Source organism: Nomia melanderi, chromosome 8 (assembly GCF_051020985.1).
Source record: "Nomia melanderi isolate GNS246 chromosome 8, iyNomMela1, whole genome shotgun sequence".
Lineage (NCBI taxonomy): Eukaryota > Metazoa > Arthropoda > Insecta > Hymenoptera > Halictidae > Nomia > Nomia melanderi.
In genome coordinates this window covers 12,011,480-12,038,802 of record NC_135006.1, presented here as the reverse complement: position 1 = coordinate 12,038,802, position 27,323 = coordinate 12,011,480, and the positions used below count along the sequence as shown (strand labels likewise).

The window sequence follows — 27,323 nt, the reverse complement described above, 5'->3', positions numbered from 1 at the left end:
ATGATGTATTAACCTATTGGAAAGCACAGCTATTGGAAATACTGATGTACAAAAATACTGGAGTTCCTTCAATCTTTATATATCAAACATTAGATTTCAGACGATTGAAAATATTGCAACTGTCAATTCCACTGACAAGGAAAGTACAAAAAATGTCGTAGGCCCACAGATATAAATAGCAAGCAATGATCCGTTTAATCAAGGTCACAAACAACACAGTAATAGCTGTCAGACTGAAAGAATGCTTCAAACGAAAACTGAACATACCATGCCTGTCACGTCATCATTTACCCGTCGGTACCCGAGCACCTTCCGGCAACGAACATTCCCAACAATTTTCAACTATTGAAATTCGAATTCTCAAACTATCGGACTCCCATACTCCCAGACGTCCAACTCGAAAATTCCCGGCCACCGTCACTCGCGTTGAACGTAAACTCAAACTCAAGTCCAAGCAAAACAACCGTCACACGAGGAAGCCGCATACCTCGCAAACGCAGGCGACCTGTTCCTGGGTGAAGCCGAAGCTGGGTAGCTGGCCATTGGTGCCGCTTCCGCCGCCGCCGCCGGTGCTCGCCGGGCTGTCCTGGGGACTGTAGCTGGCGGACCCTCCGGCGGGACCGTAGGTGGTTGCCTCGACGGGTCCCGCGGAATGTCCCGTGAGGGGCGTCGGGGTTCCCTGCGGGCTGTAATCGCCGGCGGAGCCCAAAACGTCCGTGCCGGCGGACGAGGGTCCCATCGCGCCACCGTTGCCGGTGGTTCCTCCGTAGGCCATCATCGCGTCATCTCCGGGGCCCACGGCGGCGACCCCTTGCACACCGTTCCCTCCACCCTCCACCGTGAACAACCACTTCTCCTCTCCTCGGCACTTTTTCCGTTTCACTTCACTGTTTGCCCGTGTCACCGCGCGCGACGATGGGATTAATTCTCACCGGTGCGTCGCGGCGAATCCGCGCGGTGATGCTCGACCGACGGACGGCGGCTGGTCCTATCGGGAATCGTTCCGACGGCGGGTGTCTAGCTGCGCACGAGCCACTTCGACCATCCAACGCGACGGCGATGATCCTCATACCTCTCCCGGTCATCCGCGGTACTCTGTCGACGATCTCCCGCGAGGCATCTTCCTTTTCTTCGTTCCGGCTGTTCCGTTTCGGTTACTTTTTTAGGTTAACTCGTTTGCTTCGATTTTATTCGAATTTCCGGATGGGTGGAGTTTCAGGGGGAGAGAGAGAGAGAGAGAGAGAGAGAGAGAGAAAGAGAGAGAGAGGGAAAGAGAGACGAACGACGATACGCGGTAGAGAAACGAGAGAAGCTCTCTCTAGAGAGTCGAAAGAAAAAAGTATGGTACGTCAGAGGGGAACAACGAGCGGACGCTTTCTTGACGGTGTAAACGCGCCGGAATATGCAGGAAGGAGATATTTTTAGGCGAGCGCTGGTTGAGAGTTGCTGCAAGCTCGACTGCCGACCGACTCCGCGCGCCGGGATGTTTCTCGTGTTACGAGAGGGAAAGAAAGGGTACACCCGTGAAATAATAAAATCTCGCTATCCAGGTGCGGTTATTCTCTAATCTGCTCTCGGACTGGTACCACTAGCGGTCCGTGGACCGATTGCTACACGCACCGAGAACCTCCCTCTCTCTCTCTCTTACACGGGACACACACACACTGTATGTGTATATATATATGTATATGTATATATATATATATATATATATACATACATATATAAATATATATATTTGTGTCTGTATGTATGTATATGTGTATGAATATATATATGTATATATCTGACTTTCCGTGTTCCTCGGCCCGCGTGCCGCGATTATCTTGCGTTAGTGCCTCCAACTAGATCCGATTATGGCAAGTTTCTCTTAGAGCGCCAGGTGCGCCCTCCTTCAAGATTATTCTTCCCCCTTTTCCCTTCGGCTCCGCCGCGTCTTTTCTATCTCCTCGTGGCAGGTTGCACCGTGAAATCTACAGGCTCGTGTTTCCGCGGCCCGTGGTAGGTGTGTATTTATAGGCGCTTAGTATACTCGCGTACGAACGCGCACCGGCTATTCTTAGGACCGTGTTAAATAGTCCATTTTCTCTGTCCCTCTCTCGCTCTATCCAACCCTCGACTCGTCGCCGCTCTTCCTCGAGAGGGACTCTGCACTGGTGCTCTGTCCTGCTCTTGCCCTTTCGGTCTCTCTCGTCGAAAATACTTTTCGCTTGATTCCCTCTCTTTCTCTCTCTCTCTCTCTTTCTCTGACGCTCTATCTCGCTCTCTACACCTCGACGGCACGCGACAAAACACACGAACGCGCGTGGTATACACTGCTTCGACGGGCGCATGCACTGTTTATCGCGCACTCGGAACACTGGATCAGCGTCGTCGGACGAAACGCGAGGGTTTACCGGCGACCGACACTCGCGGACCGAGACTCGGAGACTCCCGGCCTCTCAGAGGCAGTTTCGAAGAATGATAAACGAAACGTCAGATTTACATTCCCTCTCTCTCGTGACCGGGCGAAAAAGAGACGTTCTCCTACGCACGCACCAGAAGGAACTGCCGCTCCGGCGTGCTCCGAGACCGAGCCACTCTGTCATGCGCAGCTGAGCGCCGATTGGCCGGGGCGTGGCCCGGCTGACAGCTACTACGCGAGCCGCGCGATTGGCCGCTGGGCATGGCCACGACCACCATACCGCTCTACCATTGGCCGGCCGCCGCGCGACGATAAATAAGCCTTATTACACCCCCGACACACGGACCCGCTTCTTTCTCTATCTCCGGCGAGCCTACGTTCCGGAGATGCGCAACCGAATCCGACAAATCCATCTCGGGATGGACGTTAAATCCTCCGTTCCTCGTTAAATTTCTAGGATCGGCCCGACTATTTCATTCCTCGTCTGTACGAGGAATCCGCCCACGCGACGGATCCGACGGAATTTCACGAATGCGTCGCGATCCTCGCGCTCGACGAACTTCACGCGGCCACGTATCGATACGTCGGCCGCGATTCGGCGAATCGATCGCGCTCGTCGCATTTCGAGGGGCCCACGAGAGTCTCGCGCGAGCACCGGTGAAATTAAGGTTATGCGCGCCGCGTGCGTCATACTTTTATGCGTCAACGTACGCGGAATTGTTTTCACCGTTTGTCGCGTAATCGACGTCGTGTATCGGGTATTGTGCGGTAGATACGAGGACGTTGACCACGGAATATTTGATACCTCGTTTACCGATTTTTCGATTGGAGAACAAAAAAAGGAAAATAATCGCACGGAATATAAGTTATTGGGAATTAAATGTGTAACGCTGCTTGTCCGGTAAAAATGTTCACGTTATAAACGATAATAGTCGAAATATCGTTCGTGAATCGGCGTAATTGCTCACGAACGAATATCATACGATATATTACCGGACGATTTGAAAATCGATCAAAGCTGCTTGTCGTAACGTTAAACTTTATCGATCGTCTTACCCATTGCCGGTGATTTAATCTATTTTCCGATCTCGGTTTCCTTTTTCTCAGTGAATAATATCAATTTTTTCTCGTTTTCGAATAAAATGAAACCCTTCGTTTCGTATCCATACCCTCCCGGTATAGGATTTAAGTACACCGGTGTACAGCCATGAAACATTATCCAACTTCTGTTGTTAAGTACCTTCTATCTTTCTTCTTGCGCCGGGGCGTTCATAAACATGCTAGGGCCATAAATCGATTTTTCACCGCGTCTAAGCCCGAACTCGTTCGCGGCGAGGAACTCGATGTTAATAACCGTTTCCCATTTACGCAACACGCAAATCGAAACGCGATGTTGCTACGCGTGCGGCTCGCAGCCATAAATAAATTCCAGAAACGATTACCGACTTTTCACTGCTAATCGATGTTAGCCGTTGATGTCAATCACATAACCCCGTAAATCAATTAAAAACTCTGTTAAGCACGTCCGCGCTGTGTAACGGTCGTTCGTTAACGCGTAAATCATTGCTAGTTAGGAAGCAGTGCGTGCAACCGAGAAAATATGAGATTATATAAGCCCCAAAAAATATTACCATTTTCTCTTTCTATTTCCAGCCGGTTTTTATCGCGTACCAATAAAAATGTTATTTATCTCGATAAAAGTATCCTGTTCCGGTGTTGTTTTCCGTTTTATTTCATATTTCGGGTTTATCGATACACACATCAAATATAAAAAACGGGAAACATATAAATAAATAAATATACATATACATGTGTACAGGAGATCAATGTCGTATGTATATTAAAAAGAATGACGAAACGAAAATCGTTGGTTCAATGAAGCCAATAGAATCGTTCGTTCTGTTTAGACCGGAATTAGCCCTTTTCACTCAAGAGATGACTCGGTCACCACTTGATTTAATATAACAAAACTATGAAGTTGAATATTTAGTACTTTAAACTAAACTTTGCTATATGAAATATTTAAATAGCTTTGTTGCTTGATTTATTTGTGCAGTATCGTTAGATTAGTTTCAAACAATGTTGTCTATATTTTGTCTGAAAATGTTGAATATTTCCAGTGGAAAGCTTTCGAGTGCAAAGGGTTAACACTAGAACTACCAAACACATAAACCGTCTTTATAAAATGTCTTTATAAAAGCTAGAAGCGAATTTATTAAGACCTCAATTGGCTTATATTTCAGTTTATGTATTACTTAACACGTTGAATACCGTGGGGGTCACCTGTGACCCCCAACCGGATTACTATAGTTCACTCAGTTAAACTATGATCGTTTGAAAAGATTTCTATATTATAAATAATGCTGCCTAATGCGATGACATTCGGCTAGATGAACATGCAATAATAATGCAATTCAATCAAATGATTCAACATTGTATTTTTCCAATTCGAGTATTCCGCTTTATGAAATCGTGCGGCATTCAATGTGTTAGCTAGTTTATTCATTTTTCAAAGAGGTATTCGTAACCTTTTCAGTAATCGCAAAAGAAAAAATCAAGGAATTGGTAATTTTGGCCCATCTGGTAGTTCTAGCGTTAACATCTATTTTCTCAGTACTTTAGCAGGAAGGACGATCGTATGGCGAAGTGGACGAAGAACACCTTGTTTTCTCAGACCGCGAGGACTTTTGGAAAAACAAGTCCCGGCTCCCTAAAATAATGAGTGTCCGCCAGATTTCTCGGTGCATCCTTGCCGAGGACCTTGACGAGATCGGGACACGTCGTTTTCTTTGTACAGACCGTCCTCTTCTCGCTTGATTGACGTGGGACAATCCTCCCACGACGGTCCACGTGTCCCGTGAAAAACCCTTCTGTTCTCGTTCCTCGCCGCTTCCGCGATCCCGGGACATTTTCGGCGGTTAAAAAATAATAAGAGTAACCGTCGAGTCGACGAGGGCAGCCGGATCTTCCTGGAAACGAAATTTACGGACACATGACTTCCTTGATGGACGCCATCAGTGGCGGCTCGAGTATAGGTACTGTGGAATTGAAAATCTCCACTTGATATTATGGAGAATATTTAATATAATGAGTCACTGATTCTTTAATTCTTTCTTTATACTTGTATAATATACAATCCTTAACACGTTCGCTACCAGCGTCACATATTTGTGACGGTCGTGATCCTATGAGAATGAAATTAATCCTATAGATATGGTTATTAGAAATTATCAACTACATTATATTTAGGAACTCAATGACTCGTTTCAGTTTCATTTGTCTAATATTTTGTTTAGATTTATTGAATTGAAGAAGATACAATTGAGGAGACTGTCACCGAAATAAACGTTGGCAGCGATGTTGTTAATGTCAGTAGTCATCCTCCAGTTTCTGAAAAAGATACAAATATTTTAAAACAGAGACTATACATTTTCTGGAGCAGCACTCCTACTGATTTTAGCTACGAGCCGCCACTGGACGCCATATTGAATGCATCCTTAGAGTCTACATACACTTTATATATAAATTTCGAATTATTTTTATTGATTTATACTTACCTTGATTATATGTATTTTTATATTTCTGCGGTTATCACATAAATCCCTGTCCATTAATTATTCTCCAAAAAATGTGAATACTCGCGCGAGCAATACAAAATGTTAATGTCGTAAATTAAACGGGTAGATCTCGCGGACGAATCGAATGGTAGGTTTCCAACGTGTCGATGGAACGACACTTTCATTCAAGCCCGAACGATCCTGACAAAATTGACACGTTTCCAGTGGACTGTGTGCGGTTCTCGCCGACGGGGTGCCACCCGTGGCGTCGCCATTCATCCCGGACACACGGGCGAAGCGGTTTGTGGTTCAGGAAGAAGTCGTTGACATCGTAATGTGACGTCTAGATCTCCAGGGACCTTCCTCGAGCCCCCTCCCGTCTCCCCGAGCAACCGTGAAATCAACCGTTCGATCTTCCGAATGACAACTCGGCTCAAAAGTGTCCGACTGTGTGTAGACACACGAATCATCATCTCCTTAAGAATGATATCCACGTCAACGCCGACACCATGATCCGCTTTCCAACAAAATGATCGAAGAAACACCGTGTCCGAGACGCTCTCCCTATTTCGGTGTTCTCGAAAGAAAATCAAGAACAAGAGAGAAGAATCGAAGATGATGATTCCCTTGTACATTTCCACGTGCACGGACGCGCATTTCCGATGTCCCGCGGGAGACGAGCCGGAAGAGAACCGGGCCACAAAGCATCGCCATTGACATCGATTCCCTTTGTCGAGGGGCGCGTAGACACGAGGTAAACTGGAGAAGGAGAAATATAGGAAAAAAGAGGAGGGGAAAAAAAAGGGAACAACGGGAAAGGAGAACGCGGCTGGGACGTGAAGGAAGGACGACGTTGGTTGCGCAACAATGCGAAAACGCAAGAGAGCATCCGACGAAAAGCTCCGTATCACGTTCCCATAAGTGGCAGAGCACGGGGATCCCCGCGGAGACGTCCTCACGCTTCTCCTCCTCTGCCGTACTCCCCTCGTCCCGTTCCCTGCCTTTCTTTCTCTCCCTCTAGCCCGCGCATTTCTCTCCAGCCGCTTGTTTCTTTCTCTTTCGGCAGCGTGCACCGTGTACGCGTGTGTGCAACCACGTAAAAAGGGCCGAGGAGAGGCGCCAGGTATTCATACCCCACGAAAAATTCCATGGTGACGGCACCCCGGGTATCCCGTGGCGAGACCTGAATAAACCCATAATTGCACCTCCTGCTACCCCTCCATTCACGTGCACGCCCCTGTCCTGCCTCGTTCATTGTGCAAAGACATCCCCGCCGTTCGCCGCTGCCCCCGTCGGTTCAATAAACTACGATCCAATTTGTTTAGGATTGTCTAAAGCGGTTTGCTTCTTGTTCTTAACCGATCCTGAATAATATTGATCATTTCGGTCAGATTGACGGTTCACACTAGACGACTTTAAGAGTGTAGAGGATCAAGACAGTATCGCCAGGTATGTTGTTGTAACTGAACCTTTGGAAAACGAAATCGACCGATTTCAATGAGACCCGAGGGAAATTGTTGTAGGCATAAGAATTGCTTCATCCAACTTCGCTTAACCGTTTGAGTCCTTGCGCTCTTCTTGTGTTGTGCCAACATCGCGGAGAGCGCGGAGGCGCTTCTGTTCATCATCAATAATAATTGTCTTACTATATTCTTCAAGAAATAAATCAAAGTAAATTTATTTGAATAAATGTTATTTTCTGATATTTTTTTGTAACAACACAATATTTGTGATCTCATTAGATAAGTACTCTTATTAATTTTTTTGCATACACACCCAATCACTTCCGCATTTCTGGTAAATATCCACAAAAGTTGTTTAGCGTCCAAACGGTTAATACTTATATTCCTCAAGTCTAAAGGGCACGCAACCGAAAACCACGTGTACACAAAATAACAATTAAAAATTCCAGGAAAACGTCCCTCCGAAAATACGTACCACGCGTCGTTCCCCTTCTCAGCCATGAAGCCACGATAGGAACCAGTTGCCATACGAGCTATCGGTTGTCGCGTCCTCCGACTGTCGAAGGAAGCCCTGAAGATGGCCGGCATCCGCTAAAACGTTATCATCCAGGTTCCAATAGTCGTTCCGGTGAACATCGGACAAGGCCTTCTCGTCGTGATCGATCAGACCGAGACTCGCGGTGGAGTACGGCCGATCCGGCAGGCTGTTGGTGATCGTGAAATTGTTGTCCCGGTTGACGAACAAAGAGGAATCGACGCCGGGCAGACAATTGACAGCGGAGCACGCGGCTTGCCCGCAACTGCCCGACGACCCCAACCCGCCCTTCTGTTTGCAGGGGCTGACGACACGCTCTAAACCGGTCACACTCTTCCCCCCTTTTTTCTTGTTCTTGTCTTTGCCTGTGATGTCTTTCTTGCACCGCTCAATCTCTTTCCGCTCCCTTTCCGCCCGTTCCTTCGCGGTCTCGGCCTCCTCCGACGATGTCGCCGCTTTCCTGCCTGCGGGCCGTAGAATCGGAAATGAAGACGGGACAGCCGCGGATTTACGGGGACGCTTAGCGAGAACTATTTACGCCTAGAATGCCGACACTAACGTTTATTGGTCGTACGTAACCCTCTCCGCGGTGACGGGGACAGTAACTCCGGCAATGTAATTTTAACATTTACTCTGGCATCTAGATCGCGTATCTTTACGCGATTGTATATTCTTGGCTCCTCAACGCCCGTGACGCGGGCAGCGTCGAAGTTTATTTAGTTTCACGGAATTCTCGGATCAACGCTAGAACCGGCGAGTACTTAAACTGACCCTTTAACATTTGTTTATGGAATCTATAAGCGTGCGTTTATTGAGATTTAAATTGACTTATATTTCGGTTTACGTATCACTGAATCAGCTTCTTCAATCATTTCTGAAATACGATATCTCTTCCTTTTCCGTGAATGTAACAACCGAAACCAGGAATAGATTATTTCTGTCTATCCGGCGAGTTTAGTGTTAAATATACGTTATCTCGCGAAAATACGCGATTTTATCTCGGAGCTTCTCGCATCCTTGTTTTCACAACTTCCATTTCGCGTTTGTGCCTCTGCACTTTTCTAGCAGCGTTAAATAATTCTAGCAACAAAAACTCTAAGCTCAAGACCCACGGTATCGAATTCCGAAATTACTTTTACAAATGTCTTCCCTCTTCCTAGCGCACATGTCGGTCGCCTTGTCGCTCGAGCCGCAAGGACTCGCTTTCCTTTCCGGTTTCCCGCAGAGCGTCTCCTCCCTGGCTCTGCACTTGTTCTCCGTCCTCTGGTTCAGACATTTGGCTGGCGGTTTCTCGCACTTCTTCTTCGCGGACTCGCAAGACGGCGGCTTGTCGCACGGGGATCCCTTCTTCCCGTAGAATCTGCTCATCGACGGGTTGCAGAAGAGAGAGTGCTTGCACTTGTTGTTCGCCGCGCCGACGAAGGGGAGGCCGAGAGAGGACATCGAGAAGAATCGATTGATGTTCTTGCGCCCGCTCGGTTGCCTCGTGTACGCCAACTGCGTGTAATTCCGCCTCCCGTTGCACTTCGTCGATCTGCGATCGCGATCGCAAGAGTCCCTTCGACGATCGCACGATTCCCGACTGCGCGGTTTAGTGCAGATCTCCCGGCCGCCCTGCTCCCGGTCGCAGCGTTGTCGTCTTTCCTGCCTCTCGCAGGACCTGTCCTTTCGCTCGCAGCTGCGCTGCTCGCGTTTGCAGCTTTGCCGTTCCCGCCTCTGACTGGCCTGTCTGTCGCAGCTTCTGTCTTCCCTGAGTTTCATTACACGAAAATTGTTTTTCTTAAAAGCTACCTGCCTTTTACGCCTGATGACTGTACAGTTAGTGTAAGTTTAACCCTTTGCGAAGACTTTTTAAAGTACACAAAGCTGGTAACATATGATGCTAAATTATACATCAAATGCTTAAACAATAGAAAAAAGGAAACTATACACTGATCTCTTGCTATCCCAGTAATGATATCGTTCGTTTGCAACTTAGTATTCCAAATATGAACATTTCATCTGGCCAAAATGTCGACGTCCGTCCGCAAAGGGTTAATGATCCTTTTAACACGTCGACTGCCACGAAAAACTTCAGAGTTTTATGTACCTCTTATTCTTCTGTAGCAAAGATATAAAGGAACGATTACTTCTTTCTTGGCACTGCAATTATTAGGTTACATTATTATCTATTTATTTACGCTATCGAACATTGTGGTTCGACGTCGGTTGTTTGACAAATTGTAATTGTTTTCAAGTAATTTGGAATCTCCGGTCATCGGTGAACACCGTGGCAGTCAACGTGTTAATTTCTGACACTGAATACTTCACCTATCGCGTAACGAAAAGTTTGGAAGCAAAACGGTTTCGTTATAGATGATAATATCATATCGTTAAGAGAGTCAAACGATGAGGTTAATTCTTCATCTTTAACCCATTGCGGACGAAGATTCTTTGAAATATACGAAACTTTCAGCAGTAACCTTAAACAATAGAGAAAGCAGAAACTACGCGCCGATTTCTTGCTGTTTGAGTAATTCAATCGTTTATTTGCGATTCAGTCTTTGAAATACGAAAATTTCGTCTCGTTAAAATGTCGACAATCGTCCGCAAAGAGCTAAAAACCGAGAACTCGCATAGGTTTCGTAATTCTCTTAGAAATCAACAACTAAATCACTAAGACTACAATATTCCTAGGACCTGGTACATAAAATTCAAGAAGTTAAGCGTTCGTTACCTTTCCCTGTCGCACTTATCCCTCCTGCCGGTGGACTTCCTTGGGCTGGTGCACACCTCCCGGCTGGCGTCAGCTTCGGTCTCCTCTGGCAGACACGTAGGATCCCTCTTCGGCTTCTGACGCTTCCTCTCGTGCGCCCGGTTGCAATCCTGCTGACCCTTCTGCTTGGGACACTGGAACTTGTCCCAGTCGCAGTCGGACGACACCTGCAACGCGGGACAGCAGTAACGCTTGCACGGTTTCTGCTTCGGACGATGCTGATCCCGCGAACACTTGTTCTCCCGCGGCTTCGTGCACACCGACTTCCCCTCGATCATGTCCCCGTCATCCTCGTCGCGCCTCTTGGGCGTTGATCTTTCCCCGCCGGTCGAAATATTCTTCGAAGATGTTTTCGCGTTCACAGCTTTAGACTTCCTCAAAACGCGAGCAGGCTTGACCAGCAAAGAGCTGTTCGACGACGATCGCCGGCTGGGGAACGGAGGATAAGAGCCCGGAGGCTTCCTCGATCCCCCGCCGTTACCCGCCATCGAGGATCCGTCGAAACCGAAGGAACCGACTTGCTGCCGCTGGGAGCCGCCATTTTGTTGTAGCCTGGCGCGCGTAGCAGCGCACGGAGACGTCTTCGCTTGGTCTAGACTCGGACTAACGATCTTCAGCGGCGGAGTCTCTCTGGACGGAATCCCCATGGACTCGTAAACGCTGCGCAGACTGGTTTTATCAATCTTCTTTTGGAAACGAACCTGGTCATCGACACTCTCGTGCTTCCATGAATGGGCCAAGTTTTTCGATTCTTCTTTGGACATCTTCCTCTCGGCTAGCTTCGGAATCTGAGGACTATTCGATTGGTCTGATGATATTGATTTATTCATTGGTTGGTAATCGGATTCTCTAGGCTCCGTTGTCTTCGTTTCTGGCTGAGCCTCCGCGTAAAGCGTTTCCTCCACCGGCTTAACCGTTTCCGGTTGCGTATACGTTTCTTCTCTAACTTCAGGTCCTTCCTCCGTTCTCCAAGACGATCGTTCGATAGATGATGTTTGTCGAGCAATGTCTGGAGGCTGACTTTGTTCACGATACTCTATTGGATGATCTTTTTTGCGACTATTCAACGAAGACTTCCCAGTAGCGCCTATTTTCTCCAGCCACTGCGGATGCAACGGCGGCTTCCGGGAATCATCTGGCGGCCGCGAAGAGTACGGAGCCGACGGCTGCGACTGACACTTCATCACCGGCGCTTCCGGCTTAGAAATCGGTAAATATATAATCTTCTCGACCTTCGGGAGCGAGAGCAGCTTCTGCGCCACTTGGATCTTTGCGCTGGAAACTACTCCTGTCTCCATTGGATTCGAGCTATTCAATTCTTCCGTTTGAAATTTTCTTTTTGCCTCATTGATCTTTGTTACTTCCACTTGTTCGGATCGGATGATCTCGTTTCTCGGAGCGAACTCGGCTCGGTCCTTGGTCTCGATCGCTTTAGCCGATAATATTATATCTTTCCCCAAGGCGTTAGCATTTTTCGCTGTTTTCGGGGAAGTTTGAACATCTCCCATCGCATTGCAGTTGCTCGAGGACAGTATGTCCACGTCGTAATCGTATTTGGCGCCTGGCACGAACGCGAAGTCGTCGGTCCGTCGACGTCGCAGCGTCTTGTACCCTTTCAGCTTCCATTTCATCGTTTTGGGAACAGGGTTCCCGTCCAGCAAGGACATGAAATCGTCGTTTTTGAGGGGATTCATCTCAGACATGTTTATCGGCGTTACTCGTGGGTCCAATTTATAACCGTACAACCTCGAATTCATCGTCATTGATGTGATCGCTCCTATCGTTGGAACGCTCGGCGGATTTGTCCAGACGTCTTCTGTCTCGCACGCGATCCGCTCCGTTGGAACGATGTCTTTCGATGGCTCGCATCGCTTCGAGTCATGGGGAACCTCGGTTTTATTCGAAAATTCGAATAAATTCCAGAATCGACGGGACGAAGTCGCGCAGTGCAGATTGCAGGAGGGCAGCTAAAATGATTCGAGATAAATGCCTTTCTCCGTGAGACACAACAATAACTGAGAGTTTTGTTTAACACGTTGTTCCGTATAAAAGAAGACGAAAAGTGATTGCATATATGAATATTATAATGGGGATGTTTGGTTAAGAATTTTAATTGAGAATTTAATGAATACAACAGGCTTTTTCAAGTATAAACTGAAAGGAACAAAGTTACTTTTGTTGGAATAGTTGTGAATTACTTTTGTAGATCTATGGAGACCCTTCGACGAGACGATAGGAAGATCTTGCAGCACGAAAGCCTTGAGTCCGTTCATCGTTCAATCCGATCGACGAGTCAATATTCCCAAATGAATTTTCATGGGTTTCAGATGATGTTACTTAAAATTTTGAAACGGTTGATTGTCATTTAAAGTGTATGCATCAGGATCGATCCTGATCTGACATTTTGAAATTTTGGGATGACTATTTGGAGAACAGTTGGGAATCAGACGAACAGCGGCGAATCGATTGTCGAAATCGATTCTCGAATGCTTCTATTTCTGTGTTCACCGGTTGAAATATCAAACAGAATGAAAATAAAAACGTCCTTAACACAACATTCATTGTTCCCAATGTCTCCTTTCGTTTTCATGGTTAACGAATCTCTACAATAATTAACAAACACTTTGCAATAATCGAAAAACCTTTATTCAATTACTGTCTCCAGCATGTGCAAGATTTAATCTTTCATTCTAGTATCGAAATATGTCCCTCGAATAATTTAGAGAGCGAAAGTGACTTTGCGTTTCCGGTTCCTCGTGTTCCTCTTTCCGTTTCGTTTGTTCCTCGGGTAGAACGTCATCTCTTCAGTTGCATTTTCATTATCCTCCGGCGGAAGTCTTCCGCCATTATCCGAACGATTCGCGGCGGCGGCCGGTTGTGTCGCACCCCGAAGACCACCCTCGCTTCTTCCGGTTGCGGTCGGCTCACCCGGCTCAGCGTCCTCGTGTGATGGTCCCGCGGCATGAGAACTTCTACCCAGCAAGGCTCGCCTTTCGCTCCTGTCCACTGCTCGTAGATCGATCGAAGCGGTTCCCATATTCCCACCTCGCTGGTGGTGAACGACTTTCGCTGGTCCCGCTGAACAAAGTCATATCAACACGTTGAATGCCGCACGATTTCACAGAGAAAAATGCACGAAACGGAAGAAATACTATATTAACCCTTTGCACCCGAGAGGTGACTACCACTCACCACCTGATTTCATGCAGTAAAACTATAAAATTTGATATTTAATATCATACCTTGTATAACTCATCAATTTAAAAAATATTGAAATAAAATAGCTTTGTTCCTCAATAACGTGTAGTTTTCCTTCTAGTTAGTTTCACAAAATATCGTCTCTCATCAGAAGATGTGAAAATATTTCTAGTGAAAAACTTCCGAGTGCAAAGGGTTGAATTGTACTGTTATTAGTGCATGTTCATCTAGCCGAATGTCACCATATGAGGTAGCATTATTTATAATACAGAAATGTTGTCAAACCATCATCATCATTCAATTAATTGGACTTTGCATTCAATTAAGTCCCATGAGATACAACGTGTTAATCGTTAGATCGTGGATCTTTCGAAAGTTGCACAAAGCGTACACGATGTGAAAGAGATATGTAAAATATTCGAAGTGTGGTGATGTCCTTTTTTCGTACTAAACAACAATCTTTCAGTCGAGGAATCAGAGATCGATGAGTCAACGACTTGATTTCGTTCATGTCACCGTCTTCGCGAGTCCCTGGATCTTTCGAGGTATCACACCAATCACATCACGAGACATAAAATGAACGGTGAAATACTTTAATTTATCACATGGTTTTGATTCAAGGGAGACGAGGAATTTTCACGGGATGCTCGTGAATCGAGTTCCGAGAGACAAAGAACGATTCGATTCATCGCAGTGAAGTTACTGAAATCTGTGAAAATCCCTGAACATTCGACAAACAAAATATACCTAATCAACCATTCCCTGAGAAGTAACCAAAACGAGAAACTTGAATATCTCTCTTCTACAAATAAATTTACAGTTTCTTAAATAATCTGATACACTTATCGATAGAAGCGACTCCAAAAAATCCCAATAAATAAACGAAGAACACAAATATTTCCAATAAATAAGCAAAAAAAAAATATTTCCAATAAATAGGCAAAAAGAAAATATTTCCAATAAATAAGCAAATTACATAAATATTTCCAACAAATAAGCAAAAAACACGAATATTTCCAATAAGCAAACAAAGAACATCAATATTCCCAATAAATGAGCAAATCACATAAATATTCCCAATAAATCAGCAAAGGAGCTTGTCTTCCTAGAAGCAAATCACTGCCCGTAATATTATTTTTCACCAATTAAATCAGGGGCGCACATAATCGTTACAGGCCGATAACAGAATGGTTTGTTAGTCGCCACGAGAACCGGCGGATTCGGGAAGTTCGGCCCCGCGATTCCGCGTCGCGTTAACGAGCCAAGTTCCCGTCCCGCGTTCGATACTCTCGAGTAGTAATTTAAGTGCGCGTCTGTGCGCCTTGATTGCACACCGCGTCGAGACGTTGCCTCAGACAAGCGGCCCAGGGGATAATGTCTTAATGAGTAGAACTCGGCAAGTTCTCGAACCGACGAGTCCGGAGTACTTAGAGCGCGATGCACGGGCCAAGAGGGAGCGGATTCGGAAAGTACCTGACCGTCCGCTAATCGATTCGCTGCCCTGTTTAACGCTAAATCCACCAGACAAAATTACCTATCCGTGATTCCTTCTTTTACAATCACTGATAACATACAAGCGTTTCTCAGAGAAACGACTAAATAACCTGATTTGGTAATGTACGAATTAACCGTTTGCACTCGAAAGTTTCTCAATGGAAATATTCAACATTCTCTGGCGAGATATAGATCGTATTGTTTGAAACTAATTTAACGATAATTCATAGATAAATTAAGCAACAGAGGTGTTTCATTGAAATATTTCACGTAGCAATGGAAACTTTCATTTGAGATATTAACCCTTAGCACTCCGGATGGTTTTGTAATTGATCAGCAACTGCAACTAATTTCTATGGTATCTCCGGTGAAAATGAAAAATGCTATAGCATTCCTTCGATCTTTTATTGTCCTTCTCAATACAAAATTTCGATGCGTGGAGAATCTAAGAATTTTAGGGTAGTTTCTTTGATTCATTAAAATATTTCATATTATAACTGGTGCAATATTAGAGCCTACAGAGTTCAAAGGGTTAAAATATAGGGCAATGAAAATCTCGATAATTACACTTTCACAATACTTCTAGAAGAGAGCTAGGTCGATTTGCCTGTAGTTCTAGTGTTAATCCTTTGCACTCGAAAGTTTTTTATTGGAAACGTGTAATCTTTGAAACTAACAAACAAGAAACCGTAGGTAAATTAAGAAATATAGCATAATATTCTATATAAGACTATAATTTGCTATATTAAATCTAATGGTGACTAAGAGTCACCTCTCGAGAGCAAAGGGTTAATTGAATCGAAGAAAGAATCAGACGCAAGGAATCAAGAATATTCGAACCATGAATATTGTAATAAGATCTACTATATAATGCCAAGTAGATACTATATAATTCAGGCTGACTCGTCAATCAATGGTGATCTACCATATATATTTTAATAACGCGTTGCTCTCCGACTTCTCTCCATCGTTTCCTCTCAATTCATTCATACACAAGCTACAGAAACTAAAACAATAAAATTAAATCTCTTACTTAACTAAAAAACCAACGTTTTCCCTGTTCGATAAGAGTTTCAGTTTAAAAACGTTACCAAACGCTCGCGAGAAACGCGACGCGACGCGTTAGGCGAAACATCGCAGTTTCCTGCTGCAGCTCTAAAAATTCTTTACAGACCGTCTGATGCACAAGTCGAGCACGCTTAACGAAAGTAATTCTGGAGGGAACGTCGTAAAGAACACGTCGAAGCCTAGCTGCGAGCCGATAGAACCTTCGACGAGGAAAAATTTGAAATTCAAGCCTGCGATTCCGCAAGTATATCCAGGCTTTAACGAGTTAGCCTGCATCGATACCGGCCGAATACATTTCCGTTGTTTCGACGGGACGGAGGAACGCAGCCGGCTTGAAATAAATATTGCCCCCGTCCCGCCGCCCGATCCGGCAAATATTGTTCGTCCCGCGACGCGCGCCGCGGCGTTTCCCAGACGCTTTTCTTTTCGCTCGTTAGCTCACCCTCCCGGCTCGGGGGAGCAAAAAGGCGGGCGCGCGCGCCGCCGCATTGGTCCAGCCGCGGTTTCCATGGACGCGAATCATCGATCTGTTCGCCGTTGACGTTTGTTTCCGGAACGGAGCATGCTCCAATGGAAACACCGCCCGTTCCGGCATTTCGCGATTCGAACGAAACACGAGAAACGCAACCTATGACGGTAAGTCGGGGAGAGACGGCCTGCTGTTTTTAACAGAACTGCTGCGGTATCATTGACGTTTAATCAGAAAGGTACATTTGTCAGAGCGAATTGCGTATAGTACGTCACGCCAGAGCGTACTCGTGCTATCCCGGATCAGAAATACTATGGAATTCTCCAATTGGTAGTTCTACGGTATCAATGGGAACGAATTATAGTTGCAGTTGATTTTGTTGGTACCTTTCGATACGTGGCATGCAACATTTGAAGGATTTAACCCTCTGCACTCGAGAGGTGACTCTCACCGCTTGATTTCATACAGTGAAACTATAAAAGTTGATATTTAACACTAAAACCGAGCAGTGAAATTGACTTTTTGAAATTTCTCTATAGAAACTCCAAGAGTATCTGTTGAGACTTCCATGGATTTATAATACGATTTGCGTGCTGCTGAATCTATTTCTTGAATAATTTCTTAGAGAAACATTTATTATCTTTTTAATAATGGCAAAAAAAGAGACACTAAAAGTTTTAGTGTTAATATTATACTTCGCGTAATGCATCAATTTGAGAGATAATAAAATAAAATATTTTTGTTTCTCAATGGACGTGATTTCTCTTCGAGTTAGTTGCACAAAATATTGTCTGTATCTCGTCGGAAAATGCTCAAATATTTCTAGTGGAAAACTTCCGAGTGCAAAGGGTTAATGTTTATATCGATCAATTCTCAAATCCATTTTCGTATCTATTTATGAGTCGCTAAGAAGCCAATGATAAATCGATTTGTTGACATTTTCTGATTTTTGTCAATCCTTATGAAATAGATAATATTTTTCTCAGTTATTAAAGCATTTACTCCTTCGTTTCTTTAGATTAGAAAGCCCTTGCTTTTATAACTTCTGAATGTTACATAATTTCAGAAGCCTAATCATTAATTTTCTCAATTTTCGTTTTACGGGCGTAACCGCATTAGCTTCTCGCGTTTCATATCTATTCATATATTTATAAATTTTCCAGCATTGAACATCGTAGAACGTTTTCAGAATTAATTGAGTGACAACTCTATACTTCAATATATTATTTATATTTTTCCATATAGCATCTAGACATTATATATTCATACATCTATGAATTTTCGAGCATTGAACATCGTAGAACGTTTTCAGAATTAATTGAGTGACAACTCTATACTTCAATATATTATTTATATTTTTCCATATAGCATCTAGACATTATATATTCATACATCTATGAATTTTCGAGCATTGAACATCGTAGAACGTTTTCAGAATTAATTGAGTGGCAACTCTATACTTCAATATATTATTTATATTTTTCCATATAGCATCTAGACATTATATATTCATACATCTATGAATTTTCGAGCATTGAACATCGTAGAACGTTTCCAGAATTAATTGAGTGACAACTCTATACTTCAATATATTATTTATATTTTTCTATATAGCATCCAGACATTATCTATACATTACCTATATAATACCCACATTTCCCACGACGAAAACCAATGTAACGCGATAAGAAAAGAAGTCCCGTCGAATTGGAGGAACCGGCGGAAAGAGTACGCCGCGATAATAAAATACGAGACGAAATTGTGGAATTGATAGAAACCGATTGTCTTGATGTTTTCATCTCCGCCCACGGAGAAGGCCGAGGTGCCGCGCGGGGCGACGCTTGTTTATAAACGAGTTTCAGCTGTACGGATGCTCCCCGTGCACCGATTCGATTTTGTTTCGAGCTTACTGTCAGATCGGTCAGGTAGTCCGACTCCGTATTACGTTACCGGCGACGGCGACGCGACGCTCGCTCGAGTGCATTCGCTCGCGTTGGTGGCTGCACGTCACCTGACTTTAACTTTGTTTAAAATTAATTAAGCCTGAGGTGTCGGGGGGACAACGCACACAGGGACACACACCCGCGGCGTCTCGCGGCGACCCCGAAAAAGAGAAGATCCGCCGTGTTCTTCCGGTACGCTCGTTCGGACCCGATTTTCTCTCGTGCTCTGCAATTTCTGCGAAAAAACGCTGAACACTATCGCGATCCTGCGTCGATTGAAATTAGCCGAGCACATTTTATCATCGAAAAGTATCATATTTTTCCTATAAGAATGTAGCTCAGGTTTTTGGAGATTATGCTCGTGTTCAGTTAATTTGTTCTTCGTGAAGTTACGTTTGTCGAAATTGTTTAGTTTCTAGATTCGATGTTGTCACGTATTAAAATTAAAGCAAAGAATGATAAACGATGAAATCTATCGAACGGTGAAAAGGTATTTTTTAAGATTACTAGGAATATTTAATTGATAATTTAATCGAACTTCACTGTGATCGACGTAAGAAGGAAGTATAAAGTGGAAGTTAGGCGATCTTGGCGATAATTTTCTCCGGAAAAGTGCAATGTTCGTAGAACCGTTTGTTCGTATGGGAATTCCTGAAATCACGATGGAACCGAAGCGGTCCGATCGCAGGGTTCGTCGAAAAACTCTCGAAAATCGAGAAGATCTCCATAGCAACGCTGCGACAGAGATGATTCTCTCGTCCAACTGGTCGGGCAACGGGAACCGAATGGCGACGGTGGAAAGTAACGGTGTCGACAGGCAGACATCGCGTTTCAATTCTGTAACATTGAACTGAAGAAACGATGATACTCCTCGATACGTTTGCAAATATTCAACTAAGTCTTTAAGGATTCAAACATAAAAGATATCACCATCAATGTAACACTAGAACTACCAGTCAAGTGAAACCGTGGCTTATTTCGCAATTATTATACTAAAATTAGAAGTTGCTCTTGCGAGCAATTACAAAGCAATCTTACGTATCTGATCGCACCCTTAAAAACCAACGTAAATATTAACCCTTTGCGGACGAATGTCGACATTTTGCCGAGACCGAACATCCACGTTTGGAATGCGAATTAACTTATGTAATTAAATTGCGTTGTTATTATTGCAGGATTGAAACGTTGAATGCCAGTGCATTGAGTGGTATTACTTATAATATGGAAAAGTTTTCAAGTCATCGTTTAATCAAATGAATTGTAGTAATTCGGTGACCCACGTGCCATTCAACGTGTTAATTCACAAATAAATTAAGCAAAGCTGTTTTATTTAAGTAATTCAGCAATGCGAAGTTTCATTTAGAATACGGGTCTCGACCTTTGCATATCGTACGCCAATTTTGTGCTGAAACAAGTTCAGATGCGCCATACAACTCGAGCACCTCTTCGACCTTTGCACGTTCACGGTTGTGGTAGGAAAAGGAATAACTCAATCTCGCAGTTAAATTAATTAATTCACGTGAGTTCATAGGAAACACGTTTATTGAAGCACTTAAAAAGAATAAGCAGACGCAAGGATGTGATGCGCCATTTTGTGTGGGATTTTCTTGTTTCTCTTGTTGTCTCTGGATTTCGTTATTTTGATTTTAGTAGTGACTTGTGACTAACTGATGCGAAATGAAATTATTTAATAACGTAACTAAGCTAATAATAGTCTAACGTGAACATTTTAAATAATTAATAATTGTTCCTGTTTTGCTTTGCTACAAAAGAAAAACTTGGAACAGAAGGATTCTTTGGTACAGTTATGGGTATTCCTTCTTTCCTTCGTTGTCTGTGGTTTTTCATTATTTCAGTTTTAGTAATGGAAATATTAAGGAGTTGAATTAATTAAGTTCGTGATACTTCGCGAGTCGCACGAATGCAATCGTTCGATGCACTCGTAGTTTACTGTTCAATCGATTTCGTTCGATTTAGTTTGCCTCAGTAAACTATTATACACTATCACTTAATTATTAATATACAATTTAGTAATATTAGGTCGTTCCATAAGCTCGTGCCGTTTGTCTATTTGTAATCATTCGACGTGCCACGTTTGGCGCATGCGCGACGGTTTGACCACCTCCGATCTAGCCGAATGAACTTCATCGGAAAGAATTGTTGACTAAACCTAACGTTATGACAGCGACGATATCGACGGAGCTTATCAAAGTGGCAATTGGCGAAACGTCCGTGATGTCGGGGCCGCGGTGACCGGCGCGTTTCGCGTGTCGCGCTAGGTGCCTGGCTAGGCGATTTCGTGCGTTCTCTGCTATCCGAAACCGAATGGGCGTTGCTCCATCGTAACGCGATACGTCTGTGCTCTCCAGGCAGCACGCGCGCGTCAACCGTGTCCCCGTGTGTACGCCGATCGCACGTGTAAGCTCGTCCCGCGTTGATAAGGCTAAACGCGAGCCGCGTATCCCGCGGGAACCGCGCAGCCCGTTCGAAATAATAAAACGCGACATATCGCCTAGCTTCTACACTCGCAGAGTGCGGCCAGAGAGTCGGCTTTCGATTGGTCGGTCGGGTTTTTGAAAAATTTCCTAGGTATTTCCAGGTACGTGTCCGTTTCAGAGTGAAATATTGTCGGTGACAGTGACAATATTCGAGAGTAAGGTGGCCGGAAACAATTGGAAATTGGTACACTGTGACATGAACGAAAGAAGGGAGAATGTTTCGAAATTCTAATTGAAACATTGAATTCTTAGTAGCGAATGATGGAAGCAATTTGTAATTCTTTGTTTTCCCTCGACCTTTGCACTCGAGAGATGACTCGTTCACCATTTTATTCGATGTAACAGTGTTTAACTTACGTTACATCGAATGAAGTGAATTCCAACTTGCACTGCAATTGTTATATCGAATAAAATGGTGAATTACAGTGCAAGTTGGAAACTACAAATTTAGGTGTCACGTGGAGTATTAAGCTTTGTACGATGCGTACGTGAAATATTGAAACGAAACAGCTTGGTTCCTTGGTTTACATGCTTTCTCATTAGTTGAATTCGAGAAGTCCGTGTTTTATAGGAAAGCTTTGAATATTTCTAGCGAGAATTAATGTTTAAATGCTGGGAAGTTCGAAGATCTTTGTTTCGTGGCCCCCTGGCGGCGGAGACAGTAAGCACGGCCGTATTATCTTTCACGTTTTCTAACTGCGACCAGGAAAGGAATGTTTTAATTGCACCCTGTAGAAAAACAACACTGTAATACGAGAATTTCCAGTATTACATACATATGTGTGTGGTTCACGACGATTTGAAATAAAAAGGTAGTAAGTCACGTGTCGTTGAGGTTAGCAGAGACTATACGCGCGATTAACGCGGTAGCCATTTTGAAACTGGCGACATTGCGATGTCCTTAAAAGAAGATTATGAAAAATGTCATGCTTCCGTAGCGAATATATCAATATTATCAATACTAAATACTGCAATATACATTCTTATATACATATACAAACATTCCCAAAAAGAATAAACAAAAATTAATATTGTATAACAGTTAATTTCTCAAGACTCAACACTAGAACTACCGAGCATTTAATACGATTGACGCGTAATCCGTATAAAAATTGAGACAATAGATTATTTCCAGTTTCTTCAGATATTCATTATAGTATTCAACTGAAGCTATATTTTCGAAATCACTTCGAATGTTCAATTCTTTTAAGACATCAACAATTGCGAAACAAGGAAACCGAAACCAGTCGTTCTGACTAGTACAGTAGTTAAATTGTCAAGCAGTTAAATGGTCTTTTTGAAATTGTTCCGTAGAAACAACAGTGCAATTACTGAGACTTCAGTGACTGCAATTCAGTTTGTGTATTGCTAAAACAGTTCCTCTAGTACTTTCCCAGAGAAGTGTCTGTTGTCTGTCGAGTAACTGGAAGAAATGAAGTCAGGAATGAGTCGTTTCGACCCGCCCGGTAGTTCCAACGTTAATTAATTCCTTTACCACTCACTTCGATCCAAGCATTCAAATTACGCTCCAACTGAACCAAACAAAAGCATAACGTAAATACTCATTTCCTCCGAACGCGTCGCCGTACGCCCATACGCAACGATCCATTTCCATCTCTACTCGGATCGCGTTTCCCTGTATTAACAATTGTCGGAAGTTCAATCCTAAAACCACCAGCACACTCCAATTATCGTCATTCCGCTGAACCTCGGCGCGTTTCATTGTATCCTAACTACCGTGTCGCGGCGAGATTAGGTACCTGCTTAGCTGCGGAGCGAAACGCTTCTCGTGGAGTAGAAGGACAACGGGATCGGAGCCGGCCGGGAGTCGGTCCGGCACGGAAAAACGAGAGAAAAGGAATCCCCCGGTCGTCGTGGGAACGCGTCGAAGGAGGAACAGAGAGGGAAGGGAGCGAGGATAGAGGATAAGGGGTCTCGTGTCGATCCTATCGGAGCCCCGAATCTCGGAATTCGAATTTGTCCCCGTTATCTGCGGATTCCATCGTAATTGCTTATCTACGAGCGCCGGGGCCCGGCCATATCCACCTACTTTATGCGACGAGGCGGCGCGTCGCGTCGCTCCACGAGGCGCGACACGCATGTATGCACGGTTTCTCGCGTGTTTCCGTCACGCGAAACCTCCTCCTCACCGTCGGGACGTTTATCGCCGCTAGGGAATCGTATATACGGGACGTAACCCCTCCTCCTACCTCTTCTTTCACCCTTTCTCGCCTTTTTTCGCACGTCCGACCGGAGATTCCTCGCGCTTTCTTCTTTTCCTCGAAACAGTTCCGGTGGCGCCTCCCTCTCGCTTCCTTTCACACTTCACCCCTTCTTTTACACGGTAGGACCTCGATTAACCCCTTTGCTGACAGTAGAAAGGTGACTGACAGTCACCGCTAGATTTGATGCAGAGAGATTGTGAAGGCTTGTTATGTAATATCAATCCTTCGCACTGGAGAGGCGACTCCCAGTCACCATGTGATTCGATACGGCGAAATTGTAAACTTTAGTGTTTACCATTAATCTTTGTACAGTGCATCAATAGGTGAAATATCGGAAGAAAATAGATTTGTTCCCTAATTTATGTGTGATTTCTTGATAAATTCATTTTATAAAATCTTGTCTATATCTGATTAGAAAGTATTGTGTATTTCAAGTGAAAATCTTCAGAGTGCAAAGGGTTGAAAAAGGTAGAGTTATTATTTGGTGTCGCAACGGTTACACTGTTGTCCAGTTATTTACGCTATTAAACATTTTCATCAGTTGTCCGACAAGTTATAATTGCTCTCAAGTGATCTGGGAGCTTATGTAATGCATCAATGTATGAAGTATTGGAGTGAACTGATTTGTTTCTTAGTTTATGCGTGTTTTCTGGTTAGTCAGTTTCGAAGAACGTTTATATTTTATCGCGTAGTGTTGGATGTTTTATTAAAAAAGATGTAGAACGGATCGAAGAAAATTTCGTTTCCTTCGTATGTCACCGAGGAAATTCATTCTGAAATATATACAAAAATGAAATTGAACAGGATCATTTAATTTATTTTAAAAAAGTTGAATATTTGACAAATTTTCTGTAAATGTCGTCTAGATGGATGATGTTCGTACAATCAGTGTGCATATGCGTCAACTTCTCTTCTAACTCGTTCCCTATAACAGAACCGTCCGGTTATGTTCTCTATCAACCGAGCTTTCTTCTCTACGACTAGAAGACTCTGTAACTAGAGTCCGAGCGCAACCAATATACATCCCCAATAGCATCGAAGATGCTCTTCCGGCTACGTGTCCGTTATCTTTCCAGCTCCGCCCGGTTATTCGTGATAATGCGCGATGAAATTACCCGAGGAAAAAGCAAAGGAACGGAAAAAGAGGGAAAGCAAGGAAAGACTGTTACTGGGCCTGAGGCTAGAGTGTATTGTACAGGGTGTTTCCTAAATCTCAATGCAACCAGCTAGGGGTGATTCTAAAAGTAACATAAGAATATTAAAATATCATATCAAGCTTCGTTCTTAAGAATCAAGCTTTAGATCGAGTTAATGATCATTCGAAAAAATCCAAAGTTTGTCAATTCGATTTTGGAATTTGGCTGGTCTCTTTTCTTGACTTATTCTCGCTTAAGTCATTCATTAGGGAATATTAAACTAAGATTAAGAAATTGCAAAGAAACATTACGGAAGAAAACGATTTTTTCTGATACCATACAAACAACTACACTCTATACTCTAAAAATTCTTCTCATATTCTCCGCATCTCATACAAATTTCTAGTTCCAAATTTCCCATAAGTTCGTAAAAATCCCTAGTTCAACGATCAACCCTCGCTAGTCCCAAATTTGGAAAATACGCTGCACAGTTCGCAGAAATTTCAATATCCTCCACGTCATACAATTTCCCAAGAACCCCTAAAAATCGCTAATTCAAAAATCAACCCTCGCTAGTTCCAAATTTGTCAAACACCCTGCACAGTTTGGAAAAATTTCAGTATCTTCCACGTCATACAATTTCCCAAAAACCCCTAAAAATCGCTAATTCAAAAATCAACCCTCGCTAGTTCCAAATTTGTCAAACACCCTGCACAGTTTGGAAAAATTTCAATATCCTCCACGTCATACAATTTCCCAAGAAGCCCAAAAAGTCCCTAATTCAAAAATCAACCCTCACTATCCCAAATTTGTCAATCATCCTGCACAATTCGCATGCATTTCCATATCCTCCACACCTCATACAATTTCCCAAAATCTAAAAATCCGTAATTGAAAAATCAACCCTCGCTAATCCCAAATTTGTCAAACACCCTGCACAGTTCGAAAAAATTTCAATATCCTCCGGGTCATACAATTTCCCGAAAACCCCTAAAAATCGCTAATTCAAAAATCAACCCTCGCTAGCCCGAAATTTGTCAAACACCCTGTACAGTCCGAGGAAGGCTGCAGGTACAGGTTCGGTCTATCGTCAACGATTCGACGCGCGTCTAACAAAACCGATTACCGTTATCGATGGCGGGGCACACACGATGGGTGTAGACCGAGGGGTGAGAAAGGGGTGATGGCTGGAAGGGGAGTGGTGGGGGACACCGCGAAACGGCATTCCGTAAACGGATAATGGCACGCCACCTCTCTCCACGGCCCTATTCCCTTTGGAACATCTGTATGGAAGCCGTCTGCGGGACGTGGATGGCGGTGATATCGGGTTACTAACGTCATCGTTGCCGATCCGCGCCCGAACAGAGGGACTCGCTCTTTGGAGGAACAGAGGGGGAGAGAGAAAGAGAGAGAGAACGACGAAACAGAAGGACCCACGAACCGGGACCACACACGGACAGCTTTCCACGGTTGCGCACCGTGGGCCACTTCCTCGATTCGGTCCCGTTCTCGTTCGGAGGTTCGACGCGAATAAAATTGGTCATGTTTTGGTGGGGCAATGTTGCAGACTTCTGTGAAATTGGTGTAATTACCTTTAACCCTAATCGTACCGCGTGTTTTTAAAACGAGTCATGCCACGATGTGACTCTCAGTTGCTTATGAGAATAAAAGGAATGATTAAAATGTTGTTTTTGTATATAGGGCCCAAATTTTAAAAGTCTAAAAACACTGTTGGAAATGCTATGAGATAATGAGATTTAAGTAAAATGCGACTCAATGTGCGACACGTTAACCCCTTGATATACGATTTCTTTCGCAACTCTGACCGATACGATTATTTTGTCATTAATAATTTATTGGAGAAGGAGAGAAATTCTAGACGTATTCTACGCCTGTGTTTCCTTTCAAGGATAGTAATTAATTACAGGAATAATACTTACTTCGAATGAACTGATCAATATTTGTAGGTTGTTCGATCAGGTTGAAAATCTTCATCATTGGTGACTGACGCTTGTGAATGACTGGAAAACAATCGTAACATACAAGATGACTGATGCGAAATGAAACTATTTAATAACTTAACTAAGTTGACAATAGTCTAACGTGAACGTTTTAAATAATAATTGTTCCTGTTTTGCTTTGCTACAAAAGAAAAACTTGGAACAGAAGGATTCTTTGGTGCAGTTATGGGTTTCTCTTGTTTCCTTCGTTGTCTCTGGTTTTTCATTATTTCAGTTTCAGTAATGGAAATATTAAGGAGTTGAATTAATTAGGTTCGTGATATTTTGCGAGTCGCACGAATGCAATCGTTCGATGCACTCGTAGTTTACTGTTCAATCGATTTCGTTCGATTTAGTTTGCCTCGGTAAACTAGTATACACTGTCACTTTATTATTAATATACAATTTAGTAATATTAGGTCGTCCCATAAGCTCGTGCCGTTTATTTCTCTACTTGTAATCATCCAATGTGTCACGGTTTCGCTGCCTCTGCGTTAGAGCGAAACCGTGTTGTACGATGGCTACCTGTATTTCCGGTGAGGAACTTCTGCAAAGGGTTAACGACGAAGCAGTTGTAT

The 27,323-nt window shown here is 43.8% G+C and overlaps 3 protein-coding genes across 10 annotated transcripts in view; all 3 read right to left on the bottom strand.

The window, feature by feature from the left end:
* so (SIX homeobox 1 protein sine oculis) overlaps window positions 1–2,562 on the bottom strand; it is a 64,912-nt gene extending 62,350 nt beyond the window's left edge. For 2 of the 4 annotated variants that reach the window (XM_076369680.1, XM_076369682.1), the window contains exon 1: window positions 488–2,562. In XM_076369680.1, coding sequence (XP_076225795.1) covers window positions 488–778 — 291 coding nt within the window. In that variant the 5' untranslated portion in view covers window positions 779–2,562. Of the gene's footprint in view, window positions 1–267; window positions 409–487 lie in introns of those variants that run through there. The other 2 variants (XM_076369681.1, XM_076369683.1) reach the window with 2 other exon arrangements.
* A 5,314-nt stretch (window positions 2,563–7,876) lies between these two features.
* Window positions 7,877–12,987, bottom strand: LOC116427356 (uncharacterized). The gene is made up of 4 exons (XM_031977591.2): window positions 12,913–12,987; window positions 10,676–12,681; window positions 9,093–9,709; window positions 7,877–8,423 (listed from the first exon to the last, which is right to left on the bottom strand). The coding sequence occupies exons 1-4, from the start codon at window positions 12,985–12,987 to the stop codon at window positions 7,918–7,920; spliced, it is 3,204 nt and encodes a 1,067-aa protein (XP_031833451.2). The 3' UTR covers window positions 7,877–7,917.
* Window positions 12,988–13,382: 395 nt separating this feature from the next.
* Window positions 13,383–27,323, bottom strand: part of LOC143174758 (uncharacterized) — a 124,175-nt gene continuing 110,234 nt past the window's right edge. For 4 of the 5 annotated variants that reach the window (XM_076369626.1, XM_076369624.1, XM_076369625.1 and 1 more), the window contains exons 2-3: window positions 26,686–26,766; window positions 13,383–13,792 (exon numbers count right to left, since the gene is read on the bottom strand). In XM_076369626.1, coding sequence (XP_076225741.1) covers window positions 13,434–13,792; window positions 26,686–26,743 — 417 coding nt within the window. In that variant the 5' untranslated portion in view covers window positions 26,744–26,766 and the 3' untranslated portion in view covers window positions 13,383–13,433. Of the gene's footprint in view, window positions 13,793–18,582; window positions 18,863–26,685; window positions 26,767–27,323 lie in introns of those variants that run through there. The other variant, XR_012999059.1, reaches the window with a different exon arrangement.

Bases quoted from the DNA above. Each gene is read 5' to 3' on its own strand.
- LOC116427356 (XM_031977591.2), bottom strand. From the start codon at position 12,987: ATGAACGGACTCAAGGCTTTCGTGCTGCAAGATCTTCCTATCGTCTCG. The intron at 12,682-12,912 runs GTAATTCACAAC...GAATCATTTTAG, and splicing joins GTCTCCATAGATCTACAAAA to CTGCCCTCCTGCAATCTGCA. The intron at 8,424-9,092 runs GTAATTTCGGAA...TACGGCCCGCAG, and splicing joins GAGGGAAGACATTTGTAAAA to GCAGGAAAGCGGCGACATCG.